Source organism: Salarias fasciatus, chromosome 23 (genome assembly GCF_902148845.1).
Source record: "Salarias fasciatus chromosome 23, fSalaFa1.1, whole genome shotgun sequence".
NCBI lineage: Eukaryota > Metazoa > Chordata > Actinopteri > Blenniiformes > Blenniidae > Salarias > Salarias fasciatus.
In genome coordinates, this window is record NC_043766.1 from 21,000,093 (window position 1) to 21,027,838 (window position 27,746).

A 27,746-nucleotide genomic window follows, 5' to 3' on the forward strand; every position below is an offset into this window, starting at 1 on the left:
ATTTCCAATCTTCCCTTCCTGTCAAAAATCATTGAAAAAGTAGTCTCCTCACAAATTCACACACACCTCCAGTCCTCTTATCTGTATGACAAATTCCAATCCGGTTTCCGTTCAGCTCACAGCACTGAGACAGCTCTGGTCAGGGTCACCAATGACTTGCTGGTGGCCTCTGACCAGGGCTCTCCTTCACTCCTGTTACTCCTGGACCTCTCAGCCGCCTTCAACACTGTTGACCACTCCATCCTCCTCCACAGACTCCAGCATTTCATTGGTCTTTCAGATACAGTGCTCCAGTGGTTCCGGTCCTACCTGACTGGTAGGGCTGAGTATGTGGCCCTTGGGGAAGCCAGGTCGAGGTCCCACGCTGTCACCTGTGGGGTTCCCCAGGGGTCAGTGCTGGGACCCGGCCTGTTCTCCATCTACATGCTCCCTTTGGGCCACATCATCAGCAGGCATGGAGTCTCCTACCATTGCTATGCTGATGATACTCAGCTCTATGTCAGGCTGGACCGGACCTCTTCCCTCTCTATTCAATCACTCACCGCCTGCCTGGAGGAGACTAAAGCATGGATGAATGACAATTTTCTCCAGCTCAACAGCTCCAAAACTGAATTTCTATTAATTGGAACTCCACATCAACTCAAGTCCTCCCCTTCCACAGTTCTATCATTTGCCGGTCACATAATCAACCCAACAACTGCCGTTACCAACCTGGGTGTCCGTTTTGACCCCACCCTCTCCTTTGACCTCCATATCCAACACATCTGTAAGACCTCATTTTTTCACCTCCGGAACATCTCCAAACTACGCCCCTTCCTCTCCCTCCCCGTTGCTGAGAAGCTGGTCCATGCTTTTGTCTCCTCCAGGCTGGACTACTGCAATGCACTCCTCATCGGGATCTCTGGAAGAAGCCTTCAACGGCTTCAGTCGATCCAGAACTGTGCTGCCAGGATCCTGATGAGGGTGCCAAAAAGACACCATATCACTCCCATTCTCCATAACCTTCACTGGCTCCCGGTTAGGTTCAGGCTGGAATACAAAATCTGCCTCCTGACCCATCAGTGTGTCTATGGTAGTGCACCAGTGTACCTTAAAGAACTTCTCTCTCCACATGACCCGACCAGACGCCTCCGCTCCGCCAACATCAATTTGCTGAAGGTCCCCAAAACCAAACTGTGTTCCATGGGGGACAGGGCTTTTCAGGCTGCAGCACCCCGACTGTGGAATGCCCTACCTGTCCACCTGAGGGCACCACAGTCGGTGGACTCATTTAAATCTTGCCTGAAAACGTTTTTGTTTTTGAAAGCTTTTGAATGATTTTACTGTTTTCTGTTGCATTTTATGAGTGTAAGTATGAGTGTTTTTAATGATTTAGCCTGTATTTGTTACTTTTAATCGTCACTGTTGTTTTAAATTCCATTGTAGCACTTTGAGATTTGTTTTACAAATGTAAAGTGCATGACAAATAAAATTCATTATTATTATTATTATTATTTATTGTATGTTGTATTTAATATGAGTCTGTTTGTGTTCCTACTTTTTAAGTCATATGCTCTTAATCTGTCCCTGTTCATTACGATTCAAGAAATGCTTACTGTCATACACAAAATGTAACGGTACCAAATTACATACTTGAGGTCTGGTTGATGCTGAAATAAATAAGAATAAAATAGGGAATAAAGAGTTAGACATAATAAATTAGAAAAGTCACACAGTAAACAATAGCTATAGATCGTGCTCACAGTAGTAAACAGAACTAGAACATTTCGGAAAAATTTGGATTTGTGCCTGCCTGCAGCCGCCGACAGTAGAGCAGCGCCCAAAACGAAGCACCAACAAGCTGCAGTCACGATCGAACGTCAAATTTCGGCCATGTTGGAGCACGTGCAAGCCACTTCCTGTTTCCTGAACACCACTTCCTGTTTCCAGCAGAGGGTACTATGGTTGATGGTGATGGTGGCAGGCAATCTACTCTGCTTGTGTCCTACTCTGTTTACTTCCATTTCGTTAGGTCCATTGAAAATTGTGTGAAAGCATTCCCACATTACAGTCACACAGAAATTAGGTTAAAGGAAACACTTTATTCAGTGTTTTCTTGTTTGATTTGCTGCTTATTTTCAATCAGTTGTTTCTCAATTCTGTTTGATACGAAATAACATGTATATCCATAGGAATCTTAGTGCTGCATAGATTTCTTTTGATTTAATATACACTGATCATGTTTACGGAGGATTGCAAAACTTCATTGACATATTGCTATGTGGACATGAACCATAACAGAACTTTTGACTTTTCAACCTTTATTTATACAAGTAAGTCTCAATGACATCCAGGGTCTCATTTTCAGGGAAACAATACACTATACTGTTTTGCTTTTTGGCTCATTTACGCACTGAAATTGAATTATCCAAAGGAGCTCGTACACATTTATGTTTTTCCAGACAGGATGGATGACCATGGATGGCAACAAACATCCCCCAAAGGTCCAAACACTGAAGATAAAGATTCTCCAGGAAGTACTCACATGTAAAGGGGCGCACGCACATGACATGACAGTTGCCCTTGCAACATTTTGGCTCATTGTTTTTTTTTTTGTTTTGTTTTTTATGCTCTGAATGCAACGTTCTTGAAATTTGATGTTCTCAAAAGTTGATTTTTCTCTAAATGTGGCCTTTACAGATGTGACGTTCTCTAAATGCACTTTCCTCTCAGTGTGAGAGGTTCTCAAATTTGATTTTTTTTTCTCAATGTGAGGTTTGTTAAATGTAAAGTTTCAAAAAGTTTTCAGATATTTAAATGTGTGTTTTTACATTTCAATGTTTAAAGTATTTTTGAACAATATTATTTCAAACTCATTTGAGGCTCGTGTTTTGCACGATGTTGATAGTTTTGGTGATTATGGTGTGAAGCCATTGACTTGATATTCCAGTACTGTTGTGTTCATAGGAAAGTAAGTTTTTCCAGATTTTTGATGCTTTGTCACGTATGGTTATTGTTATGTCGCTTTGGACAAAATCGTCTGGTAGATTAAATTGTTAAACGTAATGTTTTAAATCTGCTCTGTGCATGTGTATTTCACAGGGAGATGTTTAGTGAAATGACTGCTGTTGCCAAACAAGGTTTTAACTATGTCTGCTCCTTTTGTGTTTCATATTTCAAAATCTTTCTTACCTCAGTGAAAGATTCCTCCATGAACCGATAACTGTTCTTGAGAGGAGGAGGAGGAGGAGGAGGAGGAGAACAAACTTAACCAACAGAGGGCAGTAAAACACTTTATAACGACAGCATGTTAAAGGGCAAATGAGGAATAACTCCTATTAGGAACTTCTGATTAATAAGAAAATAACTTTAGGACAAATTGAGGTTTAATGATTCAAAAACAGGGTATATACTTTCTTATCTTTCTATCTATATGTTTTTTTTTTCATGCAAGACATAAATGGTCCCATATTTAAAGCAGCCCATGGTCTCTGCGGGCCTGTTCTCTCTCCTTCGTCAGATCCCACTGCACACAGGAACTATAAATTTGTGCACAGGATTTCACTCAGCCAGTGAAAAGCAGAAGCCGTCATGTCACCATGATCACTGCTCAGAACTCCAAATTTACTGGGACATTGCGGCTCCTTTCATGTTTAACCACAATTTGTGTAACACCACGAGACTTAATTTCTGGAGGAAAGGTCTGACTTGGATTTGAGGAGGCACAGGAAGGCCGTGGGAACAGTTGCAGAAAGTTTATGCTTGTGGTTCAAATTATTAAACAACAATACACACCCTTTGATGCAAACTCTATTTTTGCTCCTCAGAAACTGGAAGTAAATAAACAAATAAACAATCCTCCAGTGCTGTGTGTCATGGAGTTCAATCTGGCCGAGAAATTGCTTCTTTTCATGTGCTTCTGCCTTCATAACGCCACAAATCTGGTGTATAAAAAAAGCAACACAAAATATGGAAGCAAGTTTGACAACATCTGTGTCAGTTTATGAAAATGAAGATCAATAATGCAGTTTTTTTTTTCTTTTTTAATATTCATTACAGATAAAATCTTGAAGCATGAGCCTGGAATGGTTAAAACCAAAATTTGTGTCTGGGGGTCTGAATGGTTAGACAGCAGGACCAGCCTGCTGTGCAAGAGAAGAGCTTATTTTTTTTTACAGTAAAAGACATTATTTCCCTCACTGCAGTGTGTGTGTTTGTGTGTGTCTGTTTTAGCCATGTTGTGGAGACCTGATTCTATTTACATGCTCACATTATGGGAATGTACCTGCTTATCCGTAAAGACAGCAAAGCAAACCAACACACTGCGAGGAAAGGCATCTTTTAAGGTTTGGGAAAGAGGTAAAGGTTTGGCAGGGTTAGGCAAGTTGAGGTTAGAGAGAGTCTCAAGAGAAATGACTGTGAGTCAATGTGATGTTCCACAAAGGCAGAGGAAGTCCAGCTCTTTCAGTGCATGCATATCTCCACGTACACGCACGAACGAACCCTGGGATGCTGAGTGAGGTGTTGACGCAGTTTGACACTCAAAATGGAAGGCTTGGTTTCTGACAGCTTCAAGTTCCTTTATTCTTCAGCTGTCCCCTAAGAGCACACATGTTCCCTTTAAATAACAAAAACCTTTTAAAACAACATAAAATTAAATTCTGAAAACTTTTTTTTCCAACTTTCACATCTGTAATATTACGCTTGCTTCTGTCTTCCATGTGTTTCTTGAGCCTTTTAATGCTTTAACAGTCTCCACATGCCCAGAGGAGGCACACAAGGAATAAATAAAGACTTTGTTGAAGGCTTCTTCTTCTTCTTCTTGTGTGTCTTCTTCTTTTTCTTCTACCCCCCTCTTCAGCGAGCAGGCAGGACTGACAGCCAAATTCTGCTTTTATCCATGTATGTGTTTGTAAATAAATGTCCGCTTGCAGTTCAAGTGTTTCTTTCTTTTTTTTTCAAGTGTGATTCACCACATGTATCCATGACCACGAGTCCCTGTCTCTGAGTTTCACATCTCTGTATCAGAGTTCATCACGTGACGCTCGAGCTGCAGGAGGGGGCGAGTCTCCTGTGACGCTGTTCTGTGCCACGGGTCGGATGCGGCCCTGCTGCGCCGTCTTGCGGGCGTGCTGCCGGTCCCAGTCTGTGGCCACGGCTTCGTCGTCCCAGATGGTGGAGGTCTCGGTGTCGCTGATGTAGCCGGGCTCTCCGGTGTAGTGGGTGGGATAGATGAGCAGTGGCTCCACAGAGAAAGCCTTCAGATCCCGTGGCTCAAAAAGAGCCATGTACTGAACGCTGCGGAGGACAGAGAAGGCAAACCGTCAGACATCAGTAAATACTAATCTGAAATATTTTGTTTAGTTGGCAATCGATTAAATTACAAATTTTCCTAATACACAGTGTGGAGATACTGTGTCTGAGCTGAGCTGTAATACAGGATTAGTTTACTTCCCTGCAAAAGTCTCAATTATTTGTTTTTGTTTGCAATGCCGCAAACCCGAAGAGATCTAGTTTACATCGATAAGAAACAGAAATAATCCTCAGGAATAAGAACATGCAACAAGTGAATATTTATTTAAACCACCCCTTTTGTGATCCGAAATGACAGGGATACAAGTGGAATAAGAGCAAGCAATGTCAATGCGGCTCCAAGCAGTAACAAGAGGTGCTCAGGCTCTGTAAGTACAGAGCCTGAGCATGAACCTTTTGCATGTAATGACAGTTTTCTGCCACCTGCACGGTGATGATTACCAGCTCATCCTGTTTGTGACAGCTGTGTGCCAGAGGTCCCGAAAGCACGCTCTGTTGCTATTGCACTTGACTTTTCCTCTTAACCTCTGACTAATCGACTGGAAGCCCTGTAAGCTGGAAGTGCAGTGTCCATCTCCTCTCTACTGGAACTTAACTTCACCACAGACAGCAATTTTACAGGATGTCCAAATGAGGAACAGGAAGCTTTTCTCCACAGCAGAGACATTTCTGTCACAATCATCATATTTTTATTAGTCTACGTATTGCATAATGTGTTATTTGAGAAGCGGTCACAACAATGACTCAGAAATTAAAGTTAAATCTGTAATGCTACAAAATGGTGGTTTATTTTCTCATTTGTTTGTGTGTTTGTTTGAACAGAGGCTACGATCAGGCACAAGACAAAAAACACATTCAGTTACTCCACACTGACACATCGCTGACACCTGCGGCAGCACGCCATAACGGAGCAGCAGCACTGAGAAGCAATGAAGCACATTTTATCTAATCAGGTCGGACTCACACCTTCACTTGTTGTTCAGAACAAGCGGCACATTGGATCTCGTCCTATCAGTGTGTGATTGGTCCACAGCAGAGGGCTGTTTGGGTTGGACACGTCGGCCCGTCGCAGACAGAGGTCACCACAGTGGCTCACTCTCTGCCGTCCAATCATCAGTTTAAAGCCTGTCAGCACTCTGCCAGGACGGTGAAACCCTACACCTTTATTAGTGCTCAAAGGACCTCAGCTAATATACACAGCATGAATGTACCCGCACCTTTTCCTCACAAAAAGGCCTTTCACACAGAGTTTATAGTCACGTGCCCAGATTTTATCTTTTCTTAGCGTGCTAAAGTCTAAATTGTGCATAAAACTATGATGAAGCCAACAGAGTGACAAAATTAACACGTCCGACATGATATCCACCATCCGAACAGCCTGGAATCCCTGCTTTTGACCGAAGCACAAAACACAACACTTACACATATTTTTCTGCCACCTTTTCACTTTTCTATTTCTCTCATTCCAAGAACAAACTCACCTTCTCTCAGTGTTGAATACACACGCTATATTTGCCAAGTAATCTATACACTGCAGACTGGACACACATCTCCATGTATTTATATAGTAGTGCGCACACACACACGCACAGTGTTCATCTCGAAACTACCCCCACACTTAGAGCTCCATCAATGGGAATCCTGTCCCCCTTCTCAGACCAGCAGGAAGAGCCATGCTGGTCTACATTCCTCAAAGAGAGAGGAAGAGGGCGAGGAGGAGGAGGAGGAGGAGGAGGAGGAGGAGGAATTTGGGGGAACGACAACGACACAAGGACGGCGTAGGTGTGTGAAGACGTGCAGAAGGTAAGAAAGAGGACAATGTAAAGAGTTAAGTGCAAGTACAAGCATGGTGAAAGGTGTAAGTGCCATTAAAAGTGCTCAAAGGTGTTCAGGGGAGGGAGAAAAGGTAGGAAATGTGAAAGAGAGAGCACCCAACTGGGTGAAGGAGAGGCACGACAGGAATCCCCAAGTAAATATGAAACAGAAAAGTGTGCATTGTGTCCCGCGTCGGGCTCCGTACCCACTGAACCCCAGGAACAATCAGCGCCCTGTGTGCGAGGGGCGCACAGAAGAAAAAGGAGGTGGTGCTGGGAAGAAAAGGCAAAGCGAGAGGGACAGGATGAACTGGAAGAGAACCAGAGACATATAGGGAACACAGCACAGAGCTCAGCGGGACGGAGGCTGTGGCTTACCACCAAAGCACAAATTCCCATGCCACTCCATGCCACAGTCACAAAAGTCACAAAACGGACAGGAACATGCATGTTCGTATCTATGTATAGATAATTACTGTACAGTAGGTCATTTAGTTTCTGCACTGATTTATTTTAGCCTTTGAGTCTATTTATTGGATGCACAGGATCCATCTGTGCCAACATTTCATGCACTTCAAATTTAACTTTTATTTTTGTATCTTGGTGTTTGTTTTGCATCACCTGATTTATTCTCATGTAAGCCAGCAGCGCACCTGCAGTCCTGCATTTGTGGTCCTCGGTAAATATTTGTCTGTCTGTTCATAAGCAGTCCGATCTTGTACAGTTAATTTTACACACAAAACTGTCTTCATTTTGTATTATGTATGTTATGTTGTTGAAAATACATTCAGAGTAATTGCATTTCACTTGAGCAATGTCATTTTAAATTAAAGGGAACTGAAGGAAATACTGACTTTGGATGCTTGTTGAACATGACGGGCAGAAACTCGTCGACAGGCAGCATCTTCGTGAAGGGCTGTGCAGCCAGGAGCTTCCTGGCTCCTTTCTGTGAAAGTGCATAGCCGAGTGTCCAGTAAGAATAGTCGGCCTCAACCAGGTTGTTGACACCATCCACCGACTGCTCCGGCTGCTGCACCTGCATACGCTTTCGCCCCACATAGCTGAAGACAGAACGGGACAGACGGACCGTGTTACTGCACATAATGAGGCCTCACATACTAAAGGAGCTTTTAGAGCACACATTTAAACTCACATGAGGTCCCAATCCAGCTGGGCTTTATCTATGTCGTCCATTATGGCCTGAAGCCTTCGTTTGAACCTCGGTTCAAACCTCACATCATCTTCCAAAACAAGAACTTTTTGAAGGCCGCGCTCTATCACCTGATATTCAGAAAACACAAACACACGAAAATGAAGCGGTGGTTTAGCAACATGTCTAATCTACATTGTTAACTACATTTTGCAGTTATTTATTTGACTTCAAATTAATCTTAAAGGCCGCAGAGAGTTCACAATAATTGGCCTTGAAGTTTCGGTGAAGCAGTATCAGATACATAAAGCGATGTAACAGAAATTAGGGACTGAAATTTCTCAGGTTTTGTCATAATGTTAATGAGGCTTTGTGAACTAATAATGTGGAAACCAGCAGTAAAGCAAAACATCTCAAAAGCATTGATCTGTTATCTTATCTGTTTTTGCATATTGCATTTTCCACAACAACACCCATTTTGCAGGAGCACCGCAGCCCGATATCACAATGTCTGTTAGTTAAAGTATCACAGTTGTTTTACTTTACTTCTCCAATAAATCCAAACACTGTTTCCATACCAGATGGCTTGAACCACAGCAAAGCTTTGGTGCTCATTTTTTTGGTGTTGGTTTTGGTCAAATTGTATTTTGAAGATCTTCCTGTGTCGAAGTGCTTCCTAAGCTTTATCTTTATTGATTTATTTTCCACATTGATAGTCTTTGGTATTATTCGTGGCTATAGCAATCCTAGTAATCCTGTTTCTATATCTGTGTTCAAATGAGGGACAACTTAGGAAGGTTAAACCTGGCATGACTGAGGTTCAACAGCCTGCGGAGGGACATTTCAGCAGATTACATTACAAATAAGCCAGCCCTTGATCCTCCCTCACCTGTGTCCATACAGAGTGGTGGCTGAGGAAGCAGCCGATCTCCCCTCTGGTCAGGACTCGACCTGAGTACGGGTCCTTATAGCCCGGCATCATCTCTATTCCCAGCGCCTGCAGCTGTGACGTATTGAGAGCCCTGAAAGACGGGAAAGTGAGACTGCTTGGTAATAAGAAAGGAGGCTGTGTCATGCATCGAGTCATGCTGCCGGCTGTTGATCATTCATAATGACTTCATAGCAGAGTCCCACCCAGCTGGTTGCAACAAGCAATTCACACTGCCAGACAAACAAAGGCTGGGAAAAGGAGTGAGACCTTCTCAAAAGTGGCTTAAAGTAAGCACTGAGAATAAAATGTAAGTCTAGCATATTGCTACAAATACAAAATCCCTCCCCACACCAAATATTTGGGTATAGATGTCAGAAAATGTGGTAATAGTTGAGAAACAGAAAAGTCAGTATCATGCCAACACTTGTGTTTTTAGTCTGAATTGTTACACAAACTGGACTGGATTTCACAAAGCGTCGGCAGGATTAATGTAGGCTGGTTCATGAAGTGCAGACAGCTCCGTGCGCTGTTGACCTACTTGCCGTCCACTGCGTCTGTCAGCGTGGCGTGGAGGCCCAGCGAGCTCATTGTTTTCAACATCCTGGTTCTCCTGTCCAGGCGGCGCTTTAGATTAATCAGGAAAATCTAAACAATGAGACAATGCAAAACTGGATGTAGGAAAAAAAAAAAATATATATTTGCAGTTCTTGAAAAAGGATTCAATTTGTTTTTGTGGTTGAGTGTTGGTTTGAAGGCTCAAAAGAGCACACAGAGCACTTTCAGAGCAATAATTTCAATACAGGAAGTTGTTGAATTGCTCCTGCATGCGGAGCTGTCACTCCCGTAACTCACTTCATCAAAGTCCATCTTGCTCTGCAGCGATAACGGGAAGTGCACGTGCTCAGAGGGCTCAATGTCATGATCAACTGTGGACAGAGGGAGGAAGGAGAGGAGGGGCAACACAACAAAAGCAGGATTAGAAAACAACTCCTCTGGATTATGTTTCTACTTTTAATTTAGTTTCTGTAAAGTCCAGGCTCCAGTGGTGAAAGAGACCAAACTGGGAGCAACAAAGACTGAGGCGGGCGAGAGGTGGAGAGAGAGGAGTTCAGGAGGGGAAAGAGACAGTATGGAAGAAAAGAGAAAGAAGAGATGCAATCAGTTCGGGTCAAGAAGTTCGAGAAGAAGAAACAAACCAGAGAAGAGACGTAATCAGAGCAACAGATTGTAAAGTGACAACAGGTGTGTGTGTGTGTGTGTGTGTGTGTGTGTGTGTGTGTGTGTGTGTGTGTACAGGCGCGCATGCTTACTCAGTGCTTCTGTGATGGTGTGTATGAAGCTCTCATTTTCATCTTCCACATTTTGCTGTGCCTTGAGAGGGACAGGCAGGAAACCGTAGTGTTCTCTGTTACACACATACATCTGCACACCTGTGACACACACATCAACATAAATAAACATGTCCAAAATTATTGTATAGCATTAGCTGTGGGGCTGGATTGTTCATGAAATGCATTTTGTGGCACATTATCACAATTTTAAACAACAGAAATAAATTTGTAGCCCTAACCTTGACGGCACTCTGCCTGTGTCTGATTGTAGCTTTACTCCTAAAACACAATTTAACAATCCAAAAACAAAAGAGCTGATGTTTTAGAGATGCTCCAACCATGTTGTCTGACCACGATGATTTTAGTCCATGTGAAAGTCATTCAAATCCCTCAATGTCTTCCGTTCTTCTGCTTTTAACGCTCCCAGTGTTTTCACACTGCCTGATATGTTGTGGCTCATTTTTGTACATGAGGTCCAACATTATTGTTTCTACACAGTGAATTACATTATGTCAGTAGTGTGGCCCATGGTTTTGAACCTCACAAAAACACATTGACAAGCACACACACACACACACACACACACACACACACACACACACACACACACACACACACACACACACACACACACACACACACACACACCTCAACCCTGACATCTAAAACCAACATGAAAATGACAGAACAGGTGGAATGTGACTGACTGTCAGAACATATCCAATGTTCCTGAGTTTTCAGACCAACACTTAGACATCGCTTATGCTAACGGGGGAGAGTACATGCTACAAGAAAAGCAAACCTCAAAATAAATGACCTTTTATGCTGTTGTGCATGCAGATTCTATAAGTGATCCACAGGCACAGTGTAGGAAACTGTATTTTTAAGTGTGGGCCAAAGTCATAAAGCAATGAAGAAATTATATTAAAATAGGCAAGTTTGTGTGAAATATCTCCATTGTCATGAAATAAATCCCTTTTATTAATTTCTTGAATATGTCACATATTTTTTGTGAACCCAAGTTGTTAAACATTTGTACTTGATAACTTAAGCTACAACATACGAAAACAGAATCAGCCATTCATGCATGCTACATGACAATGACAAAAAAGTCATGATAATGGCTTCAATTACAAAGAAATGTGTGGTAACCCTGTTCAGCATGAGTAGCAAACAAAGTGAGATAAAAGCAATAAAATGAGGATTAACTTCAACAGAGATGTGATTACTCTATATGCTGTGCAACATTGTGAAGATAGAGCTAATTTTTAAAAAGTCTTTTTGGTAGCATGGTTCTTATCTGTATACCTGTGTGAAAAACCCTTTGTTTACATTTTAATGAAATTTCAAGACGGTATTGTTGTCAATACACTAAAATGAAAACAGTCCTTTTTGCTTATTATTGAAGATTCCTGATTTTAAACGCACAAATCTTATAAAACCTGTACTTTTTTAAACTCGTAAAAAGGCACAGACTCTGTCAAGAACACACATGGATCTACTTATCCGAGCTCTAACCCATCTGCCTTAATTAAATGCATGTGCATAAAACCAACCATAAATCCTTCCTGTGCTCTGCACATCTGCATAGATATAAAAATCATTACAAAAGTACAATTAAGCCACTGATGTAAATAACACAGCAGTGTAAGACTTCACTTTCAGCATTTATAAGTTAGTACCTGATTATTATAATGGAATCTGTAATGCAGTTGAAATGACAGATTAAACTGTGAAATTGTAAATCGAGAAGCTGTGCTGCTACATCTCATTTTAACATTTCTGAGGCTGACTGTTTAACATTATGCTATTGTAACCAGTGAAGATCAGCTCTGTTACTATATCACTAAACTCCTGGTTACTGGTCCTGCTGACATTAGATGTACACTTAAGAAGTTCAATTGTTGGTTTTTTTTCATGGTCAGTAGTTCAGAAACCTTTTTTTAATAACTGATAAGACTGTGCTTGTAGAGCAGAAGGTATTAATAAGATAACTGAAAGACGGTGTTAAATGACACGACAGTTACTTCGCTCAGGTAACCAGATATATTTTTATCTGCTGCCACTCAAAAAGCACCCCCACAATGCAGCAATAATCAAATACTTGTTTGCAGTAAATTGCTGAGCTGCACAGATGAGTCTTCGGCTGATTCAGGTGACGTCGTGCGGGCACATTTGTGTCTCAGCAAGAGGTGAGAAACTGACCTGCTTGTCGTGCAGAAAAGGCGAACACCATGATGTCGTCAAATGCCCAGCTGTAGTCCGAGTGAGGGGGGTAGAAGGCCAGGTCCCTGCTGGATTCACGACGGAGGTCTAAGAGGAATGTGCTGTGCACCATGGGGACAGGAAAGCAGCCGAGCCGCTTCCACTCCCTGATTGGCTGATAGTCCGGGGTTCGCTTGTAGTAACCCTGACAGAGAGAGGGAAGAGGACGGCGTGGTTTAATATGTTGACCCTGTGGCGGATGGACGCTGTGTTTGGGTCTGAGGTTTACCTGTGGAGTGATACCACACCAAAAGTTGGAGTAAAGAGTTCGAGACTCCAACATCGGAGCCACCAGGGTCAAGTTCTCAGCAATCAGCAGGTTAAGGACACGAGGGTTGGTCAGCAGGTTGTCACTGTCTACAAACTAAAGGGGAACACAGTCTGAATGTGGAGATCTCGATTCAAAACAAAAAAGTACTATCATTGTAATCTTTTCTTAACTGCACAGCTTGTGCTTGGTTAGCATAATGTAATATGCATTAAGTAAATTATTAAATCTAAATGAAAGCATCACAATGGTGTCTGATGATCGACGATCGCCTACAAATGATAAAAGATTTCGTACTCTAACTGTACAGCCGAATGGGAAGCGGAACGTCACTCTTGCATCAGCTGATTGTAGTCAGCTGTTTCATTCAATGTTTCACAGTCATTTTGTTCTTCGGCAGCTGTGAGCTCACTCAATATTACTCAGCATCTAACTTTTCCCATCAGTCTATTTTCACACATCAATATGAGTAACAATACTGCTGCAATTGACTTAAATTTGAAAGCGTTGTTTCCCTGCAGAAACCAAAGAAGAGTTTTTATCTGGAAGCCTCGCAGCTTTCCTGATACTTCTTTCACAACTCATCACTGGTGCACATACTCATTAACTCCAAGTGTTAAACTACACACGCTGTTCGGCATTAATATTGAAGAGAGAGGTTACCAGGATGTAGTCGGCCCACCGCTCCCGGGCGGCTTTCAGCGCTGCCTGCCTGAGCTTCATCACATGATTGAACCTGGAAGGAGGCCAGTGCTTTGGACCCCACTCATCTGTGTAGGACCTGAGTAAAAAACGAAGTGGTTCTCAGTGTACAAAATGTGTGGGTTTTTTTTTTTGGTTTTTTTTAATGATAAAACATTTCCAAACTGCAAAAGGAAAGATACACCAAATTTTAAAAAGCTGAAGTCATGAAAATGTTCTTTTATTTTAATTTGACATTAAAGCAACACTAAGGAACTTTCAGTTTTCGTTGATTTTGGCGGCGCCAGTGGACAAAAGCGGTGATGATTTGCCTGAACGAATACTACAGTTCTCATGAGGACTAGTGCGTGGCGTGGTAAAATGCTGCTCCTGGTGGCATGCTGTCGGACTGAACTCACCTTCATTTGTTTCCAGGGGCTATGAGAAGGACGGATAACGACGAGGTAATGAATCTAATGGTGGCTAAACAATGTTATATCATGAAGTGACGCATGCCGTAAAGCAGTCCGCACATTTGGAGTTTTTTAGTGTGCAGGGTTCCTACCACCCTCCTCACCGCTGCTTAGTCCAAGTGAAAGCAATGCTGACGCCCTCAGGCCGTGACAGAGGGGTCATTCAACTAGTTGTAAGTTGATGTATCATCGCAAAAGATATTAAAATGTTTTATTAAGGTTGAAAAGTTCCTTAGTGTTGCTTTAAAATAAAGTGCCAGAGGACAAAATGGAATTTGTTTTTGAGGCTTTGTATACTAAAACTGCAGTAACACAAAGTCTTTGTGGAAGTAGTCACGTCTTTATTGGTTTCACTTATTTTGTACGTGATGTTTGAATGAGTGTGTGTACATGAATGTGCCTGTGGTGTGAGTGTGTCAAGATAATGATGGAGTTTTGTAAATAAAAAAAAGAAAGATAATATGGAAATGTGACTGTGGATAAATAAATAACGTTAACCAATAACACACTATTTTTCCCCCCAATTTTTCTTTTCCCTTTTTGCCTCTTGTTCTGCTATAACAAATAATAATAGACTGACTAGAAAGATAGTTGATAGTTGAAAGATGGTTGGACTCACCTTGGCTCCTCCATTGGCCTCCACTCCACATAGTGATAGACTCGCTGAGCTCCCTTCAGCCACTCTCTCAACATGGCGGTGGTGTTGTCCATATTATGGTCTGTTGCTGCCCTGCAAAATTAAACCAAACAACACTGAGTCATTTTCAACTGAACAGCTTTAGTTCAAGACTCTGAAATGACCACACAGTTTTTACATCTGCTAAACACTTGGACACAAAAAAAACCAAAACAACAAAAACAAAAACAACATGCTCAAGAGAGTTTTGTGGGATCTGTAAGAAGTGGAAGTGAAGGAGAGTCGAGCATCCTGTAGAGAGCTGCAAAGTGTGGTTAGCTTGAATCAACAAAGGAGAGGCTGTGACATTCTGAGTCATGACATTCAGAAAACATGTCATGGAAGAAGGTCTAGCTACTGTCTGATGTTAAAGCAGGAAAGCCCAGAGCTGACAAGACTCCGCTCTGCTTAACTCGCCTGCACAAAATATGACGAACCACAGTGCAGACAGGGATGATTCCATCTAGATTAAAATAAAATCATCTGACAAGTTAAGATCACTCCTTCTTGTTGTCTTTTTTTTTCTTTTTCTCAACAATGACACCTCCTGAGGAAACATTGGTCAAAATGCAAAAGCCAGTCAACAGTGGGGTTGATTTAAATGTGACGACTGATCTACAACTCATAAACAACCTAACATCAAAATGTGACGAACAGAAGTTTAAGTGTACAAATGCACCTATCCAGAAAGTACATCATGTTAAAGTCAGCAGCTGCTGGTTTTGACTGCTTCTCTGCACAAATTTCCACCTCTGCATCAAGAAATTAGTCACTAAAGACAGTGACTAATGTGTGAGTGAAAGGAGGAGAATAGAGTCAGTGTCTGAATTTGTGCAGTAAAAATTGATTTCATAAACAGATCATGCATGACCCTTCACATCACTTCCCATTTGTAAATTTATCCAAAAGCAAACATAATCTCTCATCGTCTTTTGCACAATCCTTATTCATTTTAAAATGCCATTTTGGAGTGTGGAGCAGAAACCTATAAATGAATGTGTGCACACAAACAAGCACACTTAGTGAGGTGGAGTTTTCCACTGCCTGCTGTAATATTCCTGGCTGTACTCTCTCCAAAAGCACACCCAGTTTTAGGATGGATGTACTCAGATAACAACACAAACTTGTGTGCATCCTGTCACATTTTTAGTCAAAATACTCTCAATACAGAACAGAAGGTCACATTTAGAAATAGTCAGAAAGCACCTTGCTCCGATGCACAGAGACAGATCACACGCGTGAGGAGAAATCACGCTGGTACATGTGCAGTCTTGCTTCAGACTGAGGCAGATTTAAAGCTTCCCCGTGTTTGGAATTTCAATCATCTTCAGTCGGACAGATAAAGTCCTCATCAAGCATAACAGGTGGGGAGGGACCCCGGCCACACAGTCTCTGAGTCTAATGGCACAGGAGCATGAGCATGCCTGTACCGGCAGATGTGCAGCCAAACAGGAGGATGCTCATCTTTGCGTCTTGGGAAATGTTTGTTTTACAGCAGTACGGCCATGACATTTATGTACTGCACAAGTGCTAGTTTAGCTTTTGAACCGACCTGCCAGAGTGGGTGTGAACAGTTCAGAGTATGGGACAAAACAGTGACATTGCACATATGCAGGCACATACATGTGTGCATTTACAAATAACTGCCTGTGAGTGTCCGCTAAGGAAGAGGCCCGGCCGTGATGGGAGGTTGCTGATTTTATCGCAGCTGAGGAACACAGTGAAACACCTGACTCTCTGGTAATGAGCAGATGTGCACATACGTTTACATGTTTGTGCCGCAGCCAAACTGCAAATCACTGGAGGAAATAAATATGTTCCAACATGCCAATGACAGAAGCTGCTGCAGGCCAAGATTTACCATGAGGTAATGACTGGCAGGTGAGGGGGAAAAAAAAGAAAAAGAAACACAGCCCACTGTGCAGAGAGTGGGAACATACTGCATGTCTGAGACAACATATCACATGAAGAGTCTTTGAGGTAGAGAGGCAAACAGAATCTGATTTCTTTTATTTAGTTTTGTGGTAAACAAATTAAAAAAACATTAAAATGTTCTGAGATGGTTCTGATTAGAAAATCAATTCCTCAGAGCTCATTAAAGCCACCCCCACATGTCTGAAACATAAGGCTTTGCTTTGAAACATCACACAACAATGCTAATGATGCTTTTGCTTCACCTAATAAAATCCCAACACAAAACAAAACTTATCTTTTTTTGGATTTTCTACAGGGTAAGTACTTTTCTGAATTCATGCTACTTATAGACTCAAATTTCCAAATAAACAGCAAATTTGCTTTCAAAAGGCAAGTCACTTGAAGAAATAAGCTGATTTTACCAACACACATTTGTTTTGAATCCTCAAATCTGTTAAGAAGCTTTAGGAGCAAAAACATTAAAAAAAAGACCTGAAAAAAAGAAAAGAAGAGAAGCCGGCTATAATACATGCAGTGCTGCTCAGTATTACTGGCGCTCAAAACCTTTTGGTTACATTTTTATTTGTATTTACACAAAGAAATGCAAATGAACCAAGTTTGAAGATGAAAGTAGCTACTGAAATGCCAAAAGTTACTAAAAAAAAACAAGTAAAAACATTTCCAGTGTGGAAAATTTGAAAATCCAATTTACGATGCATTGTGACAATAATATTTTTGGCATCGTGGACAACTGATCCATATCTCTTGTATCCATCTGAAAGTTTCTTTTGTCTTTCTGCTGCTTGTTTCTGACCCTCTTCAAGGAGTCCTCGCTGCAAAGGCAAATTTCAGCTCTTTAACAGACATTTTCAGTTGGACTTCGGCCAGGACTTTTGCTGGCCAGCCAAAATAGGCCCAACTTTTCCTTTTATTGCCTTTTCCCTAAGAGCTGCTGGATGTGTGATTTGGCTTGTTGTCCTTTTTTTCTAACACTGACATGTTTTTTTTTTCCCCTGAAACTTCATGAAAATATATAGATATGTTCTTTTGATATCCTTAGTACAAAGCTTTGCTTTGTCCCTCAGCATGATGGTAACTCCACCACTCAGAGTGGACGTTTAATTTTGGGCTGTTTATCAGAAAATTCATGCACTGCAGAGCTCAACTTTAGCCGGGCAGGTGATGATAACTGTAGGATCATTTTGTATCTGTTTTTTTTTTCTTTTTTATTTATATCATAGTAGGTTTTTGTCACAGTAGTGTCACTACTGAAACTCTAGGACATCTAAAGATTTCTTTTGTTTCCAGTACTATGAGAAATGCTTCCTTGTATGCTTGATAAAAGTCTAAAATGCATGAGTGACATCCCTTCTTTAGATTTAATGTTATGTTTGACTCTTCTTTCTTTTTTTTTCTTCATTTCGAGCACATCCTGTAATCCCGCCTCTCGTACTGCCCAGCCCAGCGGAGCTCTCAGGACTCTGAGTACACTGTGTGATTTTCCATTACCAACATTGCATCTCTGTGTGCCTCAGGACTTCTGGATATGTGAAACTCGGTGATGTGATCATCAAAGCAGCACATATACATAGTGTGGGCATGTAAAGCAAGCACAGTGAAACAAAGAGCCTTTGTCTCTCTAATATGCTTCATCAGCCACTGCAAACACATTCTGGCCGCCTGTGAATGCCGCCTATCTTATGCTCTCCTGCGTCTCCCTTACTTTCAGCACATTCAGTCTGATGAAGGAGACAACAAACCTGCTATCCAGTTTCCATGACCTTTAATACAAATAAGATACTTGTGACCAAAGTCACAAGAGTCTTTGGAGCTCATTTAAAAACTTTTGGTCGTGCTTTGTGTTGAATCACTGGAGTATTTTATCCATCTGGTTATGGGAAGTGGAATCAGGATGGGTGTGCACACATCCATGCACAGCAGAGGTTACGATAGGATACAGCACAGCTCAAAGATGCATTAATATGAGCTCTGAGCCTCACATTCCCCTTCTCATTCCTCCAAAAGTCTATATCTCTCCCTTCTGCCTCATGCTGTGTCCCCTCGTTACTTTTTTGAAGTTTACAGTCAGCTGTAGCCTCATTATTCTGCTGCCTGCAGCTTTGGGCTCAGGCCTCCTCGCTCCCTCTATCTTTATGATCAGCATCTGGACAACACATGCTTCCTGAAGCCTCACCTACACACAACACCACTCCCTCTCTCTATCACTCAATGTTGTTTTTGATTGCTTGCATACTGTATTTGACTAAATGTTTTTTTTAGATCCTTGAATATTGTTCGCACATCTTTCTGCTCATTGCCATATTGTGGTAAATACCAATAGCTTCATGGGATTCCATAAGCTCAAGTAAGACAATAGCACAACTCACATCCCTCTCTTTGGCTCTTTTGCTCACACCTTTAACCGTTGCCCACTGCAGAAACCTGAGCTGACCTTAAACACAGAGGCTTGCCTCTGAGAGCGGTTCTTTCAGGTAAACACCAGTCTGAATGGAACCAGCAGGCGCATATCACCTAACTGTTGGTTCAATAAACTATCCGGTATCACTGCCAATAATGACAGGGTGCCGCATGCAAGTAAGAAGCATGAAAGCATCTTTCAGACCTGAACATGGATCCCTTTAAAAATAAAATAACTGTGCCTGCATGCATGTGTGTGTGCTGACTGTTCTGAATGGTCTACAGGCTGACGTGGCCGTATAGACCTCTGGAGGGCAAACGAGAGAGAGACAGGAGGATAGGTAGATAGAGAGATGGAGGGGGGGACAGTGTGTGGTCGGTGAGACTTGACCTCTTGCCTGAAATTCCTCATGACTCTCAGGGTCAACAGAAGTAGCTCAGGTTGGCAGGCTGGCGCTCAAGTGCAATGTTTGACATTCATATTCAAGATGTTTCAGAGATATTTATTGGAGGTAAATACTAAATGAAAGTGGTTTTTTTTTTATTGTTACTATAACGCATCAAAGAAAGTCATTTTCTGATAGAAGTGTACTTTAAATGTTTATGTTTAAACTCAGTGAAGTTGAGTGTTTTGTGTGGTATTTGCTAGATTTCTCTGTATTTTTATTAGCAGCTGCTACATAATGTGTACTTGATTTGTTCGATGTGCATAAATTTCAAAAAGAAGCCTATTCTGAACTGGTATTTATACACCTGTGGCTGTCCTTATCTTTTACAAGAAAAAGACACAGACTCGCTTTTTCTCACTAGCAAAAAAAGGTTCCTTATTTTGTGATCTTTTATAGCATTTTCATTTTAAAGTGAAGTTAAATACATTAGTAACTACATTAGCTTTGTCAAACCTGGAGAAATTATTTTATAGAAGGATTATGTTTTCATTAATAAATAAAATATCAGAAAAGAAAGTTATTCATGTTTACAAATCACTGTCCTGCCGTTAAGCTCATATATGTTCAAATCTCTAATATCTAGAGTCACATGGTCTAATAGTGAAGCTCTGACAAAGGAAGAATCTGAGTTTTCAATTAGTGTACGTTTCTAGTTCTGTACAAGATCAGGTGCAAAACACTCTTAAACGTGAGTACAGGTATCGTGCATAAGTAACATTTATTACCATTAACAGAATCTACAGTGGAGGTTGTGAGAATAATTAAAAGACACAAAAAAAACTGCTGAATCTGTGAAATTAAGTTGTTTGATTGATGTTGCTAAATTTCTTCCTTTGAGAACATGAGCAATATTTGTTCTGATTAATACTCCTCTAGAAATGAAGCTGTTCCTCCAAACACTTCAGCTGAATGATGAACGGTGGACCAGTTTCGTCCGAGGTGTCTTTCTCTTCTCTGCTTCACTTCAGCCTGTTTCATCTCCAGACGTTCCTCCCCTCCAGATGAGAAAGCCCACATTAGGACGCCATTGGGTTTCAAAGGTTGCCAGCTCTCACGCTGCCATGATGCCTGGCTCTGACAACACTGCTGGAAGCGTGCTACAACAGATGGGGCATCGCAGGAAAAATTCACCATCTGAAGCCAAGCAGAGAAACAACCCTCAATGCTCAAACAGAGACAGAGAGAAAGCTTGAGAAGCACAAAGACTTCAGAGTGAAAGCGTGATGTTTATTGGACCTGATTAAACAGGTATGTGTTGGTCTGCAGAGATAAAGTTCCCACGAATACCTTCATGATTCCTGCAACATAACCAGCTGCATCTCTGCTGCAGCTCTATAGATCGAAACGCTGAAAGCAAGTCTGGAAAACATTAAGCTCTGAGGTCACTGTGTTTGGAAAGGAAAGCAACTAGTGGGATGCATTGTAATTACTAGTGATAGAACAATGTCAGCCATTAAAAAAGACTCACCGACACACCACGTTTCCCCCATTTTTTGCACATTTTAACAATTAAATATTCCACTGCATGGCACAACCTTCCTTCATTGCTAAAACAATGGACGTCCCCAAATTCACCTAATAACTAAATGGTTTTTCTTACCCAAGTCAGCTTTCCCAACTGCACCATACACCAATCATATTTGAGTAAATTTCTGTTCAATTAATCATATGAGCAATATTCCACATGTTAGAATAGCAGAAGAAGTAAAATCGAGAGGAAGTATTGGGGCTGCAAAATATCTTCACTGAACTAAAGACTTCAGGTATTTGTGTTTTTCGTGGGTAGTTATTCCTCTGACATCTTCTGTCTATCCCTCTATTCATTTTCTGCACTCACTTTTTTCAGGTTAGGATTCCTGATGGCAGCAGCAATTCCCTGCTGAGAGTTGAGTAATGTTATCTGGCCATCATATGTGCACCACATGCAAACACATTCACAGGTGTGGTTCAGAGTTATCCGAATTGTTTATCTGAAAACACATGGCTTTGAACTGTGGGAAGAAGCCAGAGTACCAGAAGAAAATCCATGCATGCTCAGGGATAACATGCAAATGGGACATGGGATAACTCATACTGTAAGTGGAACACAGGGCATTACATCACACTTTCACCTTTTTTGAACAACCTAATAAACACACAGACACACACAGACACATACAGACACACACACACACACACACACACACACACACACACACACACACACACACACACACACACACACGCGCGCGTCCTATAGCCACTGCTCCAACAGGTGGCTATTAATAAAATCAAATAAAATAAAATAAAATAAAATAAATTTAACTTAATTAAAATAAAGCAAGAATTACAAATATATGTGAAATTTGATTTAAAAAAATAAATGAATAAACAAATTGTGATGCCAGTTGTGATGCCCAGCAACTATTACATTTGTGTTGGAAAGCTCAGGTAGCTTCTGCTCTGACGCATTTTCATGCCTTTTTAAAAAGTATAATAATTTGTACACTGTCTGACTTGTTAGACCTTCAGCATTGTGTCATAGCATAATTAGATCCTTCTTAGTAACATGCAACTGAATCTCTCACAGACTTTTGTCTGATCTTCAAAAAAAAAAAACGTGCTATGAGAAGATAGGTCATGTCTGCAATATCAGTTGCAACTTGCAGATGAATCAGCTCATTCAAAGCAAAGTGTCGAGCTGTGGAAATGCATGGAAGCATCTTTTTCAGCATCTGTGATGTTGTGAGTTCATGAGCTGCTTGTCTGGAAAATGCCAGGATGACTATCTGAAATGTATCCTAAAACTAGGACCTTTAAAATTTCTTACAAACTAGATATGACTGCAAATGCGGTTCCTCAGGTGACACTGATTTGGAGGTCGGAGCAGATTTGGGTCTGTTACTCTGCACAGTTCTGGCCCTCTGTGTGCTTCATTGGATAATGGGAAAATGAATGGAAACAGGATAAACAAGAGGAGCACAGCAGAGCGCACACACACACACACACACACACACACACACGTGTGTAACAAAAAACACATATCTATCAAAAGCACACGTACAGAAAGAGACGCACAGGCATGACCTTTGCATCTGACCACTAAATAATAAAATGGACTAACTGGCATAATGAGCACCAACACTGTGAACTGACACATGGTGACACACACACACGCCAAAAATACTGACAAAAAGTCAGTGCTGTCTGCCTTAAACAACATCACATGCGGACATCATATGTTGATGATTTGTCTTGTGCACTTGGATTAAAGTGCTGTTGAGAAAACACAAAATCCTTGCGTGACAGTACCGACAGCTATTGCTCCTTTCCCACTGTATAGGAATGATCCCTAAGGTAACACACCTGGTACGGGAACTGTGCAACGTCACACGACTGATGGCTGTCTTACTCCGTTTGTTTTCAACCATCATCTCCCATATTGTTAGAGGGAATCACCAAAACGTTCAAAAGATCTGCTGCAAAAAGTAAGGGCATGCATTTTTGTAATGAACAACTTTAGTGCATCACTAAAATATCGGTGGGCCTTTCGACTGAAATGGGCGCAGTTCTGAACCACAAAGGACAACAAACCAACAGCACAAAAGACTCATCACTAACAGGCGAAATCACATTCTGTCAGATAACTGGCTTTGTTTTAGAGGTTTGGTAAAGATGACGTCAGTTCACTTTCACGTGTTCATTCATTTAGTTATGTGTTAATTTATTTCAACTCATGGAAACTGCAATCAAAGTGTCATTGTTTAAAGTTTCCATTTTCTCGTCCAAAAACAGTGCTGTTCATAAAGTGAGTGCTGTTCTTACAAAGTCAGCACTGAGCATGTTAGTGCAAAAACGACGACTTTTCTTTTGATGCTATGTTGTGTTAAATGTAAATGGACTGCATATAATTAACTAGAATAGAAGATGTATTTTAACCATCCGGTTGTCTTTCACAACTTGGGATGGCTGCTGTTGATTTTCCAATCTCAAGGATAGCGGTTTAAGCCCCCACTGCAAGGTCAGAATGAAATTCACAGACTCAAACTCAGCATTCGACTCCAATTTATGAAGGACCATTCACTACCACATAAGACAGTGCATTTGTCAAAATCATTCATATTTTGCTTGAGCTATGCTGCATCAAATCATAAAAGTCAAAACCCTCCTTACAACATGATATAGTAGGTGCAGGATGCAGGTAAATAAAACCCATCATTACCTGACTGCGGCTGCAGTGGCTGGCTCATCTGTCAGTGAGTTCTCCAGCATGCATTTAGGCCACAGTAAAAGAAATTCTTCACTGCACAGTCATACTACGCTTAAGGCTTTGGGTCCATCTTGAGATTAATAAATGCCTTTATTGCTGAAAGAAAATAAATGAAATAAATAAAATACCAGCCATGGTTTGAATTCTTCAGCTGCTTTGTGGTAACCTATAATTATTGTAAATCAAGTATAATGAGAAACACTGAACGCTCAAACCACAAAACCCCAAATGTGATTGTTTCTTCAGAATTTAATACAATGAGAGTCATAAAAGTGGAATGAGTGGTTATTTTATAAAAAGAAGTAAACAAGTTGCGCAAGTTTATGACAGTGAAAACGCAAGACCGGTGACGTCAGCCCTCGCATATCCACGGTGAGTTTGTCTCTGACAAGTCCGCAAATCATCTTGACCCCTAAACTCTGCACCTGTGAAAGCACTTTGCCACATGCACACAGCCGGCAGGCACTGAGCAGCCAGCAGCCAGAAACAAGCAACGCAACAAGCAAATAACAGGACTGTGGTCCCAGCTTAGCAGTCTGTAATATGCCTCAAATGTCAACATAAAGACACAGTTCACTGTTTATGAAACACTTTATGATTCTCTTTGAAGCTCCTCATGGAGAGCGGCAGCTCCAGCAGATGGGGAGAAAAAAAAACTGACAAAAGCATCAATTAACTTTTCCGTAACATCAATACGTGATCGTATGCAATCGGTCTTTATCCCCTTCCCAATCACCTCTGCTGCTCTCTCTACTGTAATGCATCATCTTTCTCTATACAGAAGCAAACTGGTCCTCAAATGTCCATTTAACTATTTAATATCTTCATTTAAGTTTGAGCTGCCTTTAACAAAAAAGAGTATTTTTCTTCATCAGAAAACATTTACATGTATTATATCACTACTCCTCAAAACAATGAGTCCATGATATCATGTGGAGTTTCACTGTAACTTGTCTCAGATCCAGCGTTTCCATATCTGGGTGTGTTTTATTGTTATGAAATGTCCACTCACATGCTACCTCTCACAATGGGTCTGTTGATGGGTGCACAAGAATAGATAAGAAAAAAAAAAAAACTGCACACGAGCGAAGAAGCGAACGGATTTAGTCAAGCTCCTGTGGGAATGTGGATTAAACAACCTGCTATGCCCTCTGGGTGATTTCCCAACATTTTTGACCACCCTGTCTCTGCCCAACCATCCCCCTCGTCCTCTAATTCCCTGCATTCTTTCATCCTTTAACAGCGGAGTGAGAGTTTTTCTCATTGCGCTGCCACTTCTTGGGGAGACCGTGCCAACATGTGGAGGGAAAACTTTTAAGGAGAAGCAGAGTTCACTGACCATCCCAACCGTCAGCTGAAGAAACAGGGTGGAGAAGATCTGATCAGATTAGAATGTGAACGGGCGCAATCTGGGATCTCTGGTGCTTCCGTCATCTGACGATCAGCTACAGCCTCTCTATCTAAATACATATAAAACATGAATCATTCTTTTGTATTAAAATCCTCTTTTAAAACAATTAAGCAAGATGGAAACTAGTGAAAACAAATTAAAGACAAATAAAAAAATTCTTCCCAACTTGTTATTTCTAGGAGTCATTGGGAATCCAGTTTCTTTTTGTCTTCTTCATTTTATCATCATTTTAATGTATCATGATACTGTTCTTGCAAAATGGGAGAACGAAGTATTACTCTTAGTTGAACATCTTTTTTGGCACCGCTGTAAGCACTATATCCTCACTACAGTATATTATGTGATCCACAACTTTGATTTTGCTGAACTTTTACAATAGGTGCTTCTCCTAAATGAGTGGGAGTCAAGAGTCTTGCTCAGGCGGGATGAGCAATATTTAAATCAGCAAGCGATTCACCCCATTGCCCCTGAGCATTGTCAATTCAGCTGCTCACTTCTACACGGCTCACCACAACAAGATATTGCAACTTGGATGAAATTGATGCAAGTGGGGCTTGAATTCAAGAGCCCCTCCACTTGAGGTTGACACTTACTACAATTTCCCAATTGGAGTGGTTAAAGTAGGCGGAGGACAAGAGGAGGAATAAGAGGGAAAAGTCTTTAGTGGTGCGCAAACCACAAGTTCCTGAAAACTACTGTGGCTTCACAGTCGCTCATCTACACAGACAAGATGAGAGCAGTGATTAAAAAAAGTGCCAGCGCCTGCTGGTAAAGACATGTATCATGTAACCACAATGCCTCTGGCACACCTCCAGTCAGAGAACTTTAATCTCATGTCAGCCAGTCTCTCTTTTTCCTTAAGGTACTCCATACTGTCAAAAGACAAAATGTCATAAAAACAGTTGAACAACAGGAGTGTTTGGCATCAACTCAAAGTCCATGATTAAGAGAAAATTGTTCACTGAACATTGCACAGAGGATGGCTGGGATTGCTGTTTAATGAAGCAAACAATCATTGAAAAGCCACCCAAGAAGCATCTCAGCTCCAGTTATGCAATTATCTCTTTTCAGACACCCCGATATTAAGATTTTAAACCCAAATTGTTGTATTATAATTAATTAGTCCTCTACAATCTACACTTGAAAATGCTAATCACGCCTTTGTAAATAAGCAGTTAAGTTACTTCTGAACAAAATTTGTTAACAATAGCCTTGAGTTACATTAATCGTCTAATGTTTTACTGGATTCAAAGGAAATTCTATACTCTCTGAATCAAAAACATAAACAAAGAAGAGCAAGACAGTCAACAAAGGAAGGGTGGGTTGCAAAATAAGGGATTGTTGTCAAGGCTTTGAGAGACCAGCAGTCAGAGCAAAAAGTGTCTGCATGTGTTGAAGATTTCATACATCTAATTAGCTGTTTGATATTTTTTCCCCACATGTAGACAGAAATCTCTGAGAATCTGTTTTCCTCTGACCCAGATGCAAAGACCCGTCCAGATACCACACACGCACACACACACACACACACACACACACACACACACACACACACACACACACACACACACACACATTTTACGCATGGTTTGCCAGGACTTACACGCCCTCTCGTCCTGCTGTCAGACCAGCTCAATGTCTCCTTTCATCCCTTCACCTGCGGGGTCCCTCTTTGAAATACCTTTATTATCTCAGTTTGCTCCTGTTACACCAAACCATTATAAGCCCCTACCCGGTGCGCGCGCTACCTGTCCTGCTGTTTTAAAGTCTCGTTTCAGCAGGTTTGTGCTGAATCAGGTGGAGGCAGTCGCGATTAAGGGTTGAGCCAAACTTTAACATGCACAGCAGCTCTTTCATCTCCTTTCCAAATGGCCAATTTGGACGCCGGTGAACACGCGTGGTAGGTGCACGTCGTAAAACGCAGCAACAGGTCTGCATGTCAGCGTTTGGCGACCCGCAATAATAATTAGGCGGACACACGCTGCTTTTGGCCGCAACACGTTCCTCTGCACGCTCTGTGTTCCTACTGTGCCGGGCACGCGCTCTGGGAGCAGGACCGACACAAACTTCCAGCGACAGACTGCGGCGACAATGAGGCTGAAAGTGAAGTTCAGGTGCGGCTCCGCCTCGCATCCCTCCGAGAGCTCTCACCAGATCGCGATGCGCTCCTTGGGGTACTCCAGCCTCTCGATGCAGCCCAGGTAGTAGGGCAGGCTGTGCGCCGCGTTCCGAGCCACGATGGCGATCATCACCTTTGGCTTCAGCATGGACGACTCGGGCTTGAGCTGCTCCTGCACCAGCGTCGCCAGCTCCGAGCGGCCGGGGGGCAGCAGGGCGGCCAGCAGCGCCCACAGCACACCGACAGCCCGCATCCTGGCTTCCACACTCCGCCGCGCGTCTCCCGACCTGGACCCGGAGTCCTGC

General features: G+C 41.7%; 1 protein-coding gene across 1 annotated transcript; it reads right to left on the bottom strand.

Moving 5' to 3' along the window:
- Positions 1-4,057: 4,057 nt before the first annotated feature.
- On the bottom strand, positions 4,058-27,746 carry colgalt2b (collagen beta(1-O)galactosyltransferase 2b). The gene is made up of 12 exons (XM_030083845.1): positions 27,474-27,746; positions 14,825-14,935; positions 13,715-13,832; positions 13,013-13,147; positions 12,724-12,928; positions 10,498-10,617; positions 10,040-10,113; positions 9,726-9,832; positions 9,146-9,278; positions 8,260-8,387; positions 7,961-8,167; positions 4,058-5,277 (listed from the first exon to the last, which is right to left on the bottom strand). The coding sequence occupies exons 1-12, from the start codon at positions 27,692-27,694 to the stop codon at positions 5,004-5,006; spliced, it is 1,833 nt and encodes a 610-aa protein (XP_029939705.1). The 5' UTR covers positions 27,695-27,746; the 3' UTR covers positions 4,058-5,003.

Bases quoted from the DNA above. Each gene is read 5' to 3' on its own strand.
- colgalt2b (XM_030083845.1), bottom strand. From the start codon at position 27,694: ATGCGGGCTGTCGGTGTGCTGTGGGCGCTGCTGGCCGCCCTGCTGCCC. The intron at 14,936-27,473 runs GTGAGAGCTCTC...TTAATTTTGCAG, and splicing joins AAGGAGCGCATCGCGATCTG to GGCAGCAACAGACCATAATA. The intron at 9,833-10,039 runs GTGAGTTACGGG...CTCATTGTTTAG, and splicing joins GCAAGATGGACTTTGATGAA to ATTTTCCTGATTAATCTAAA.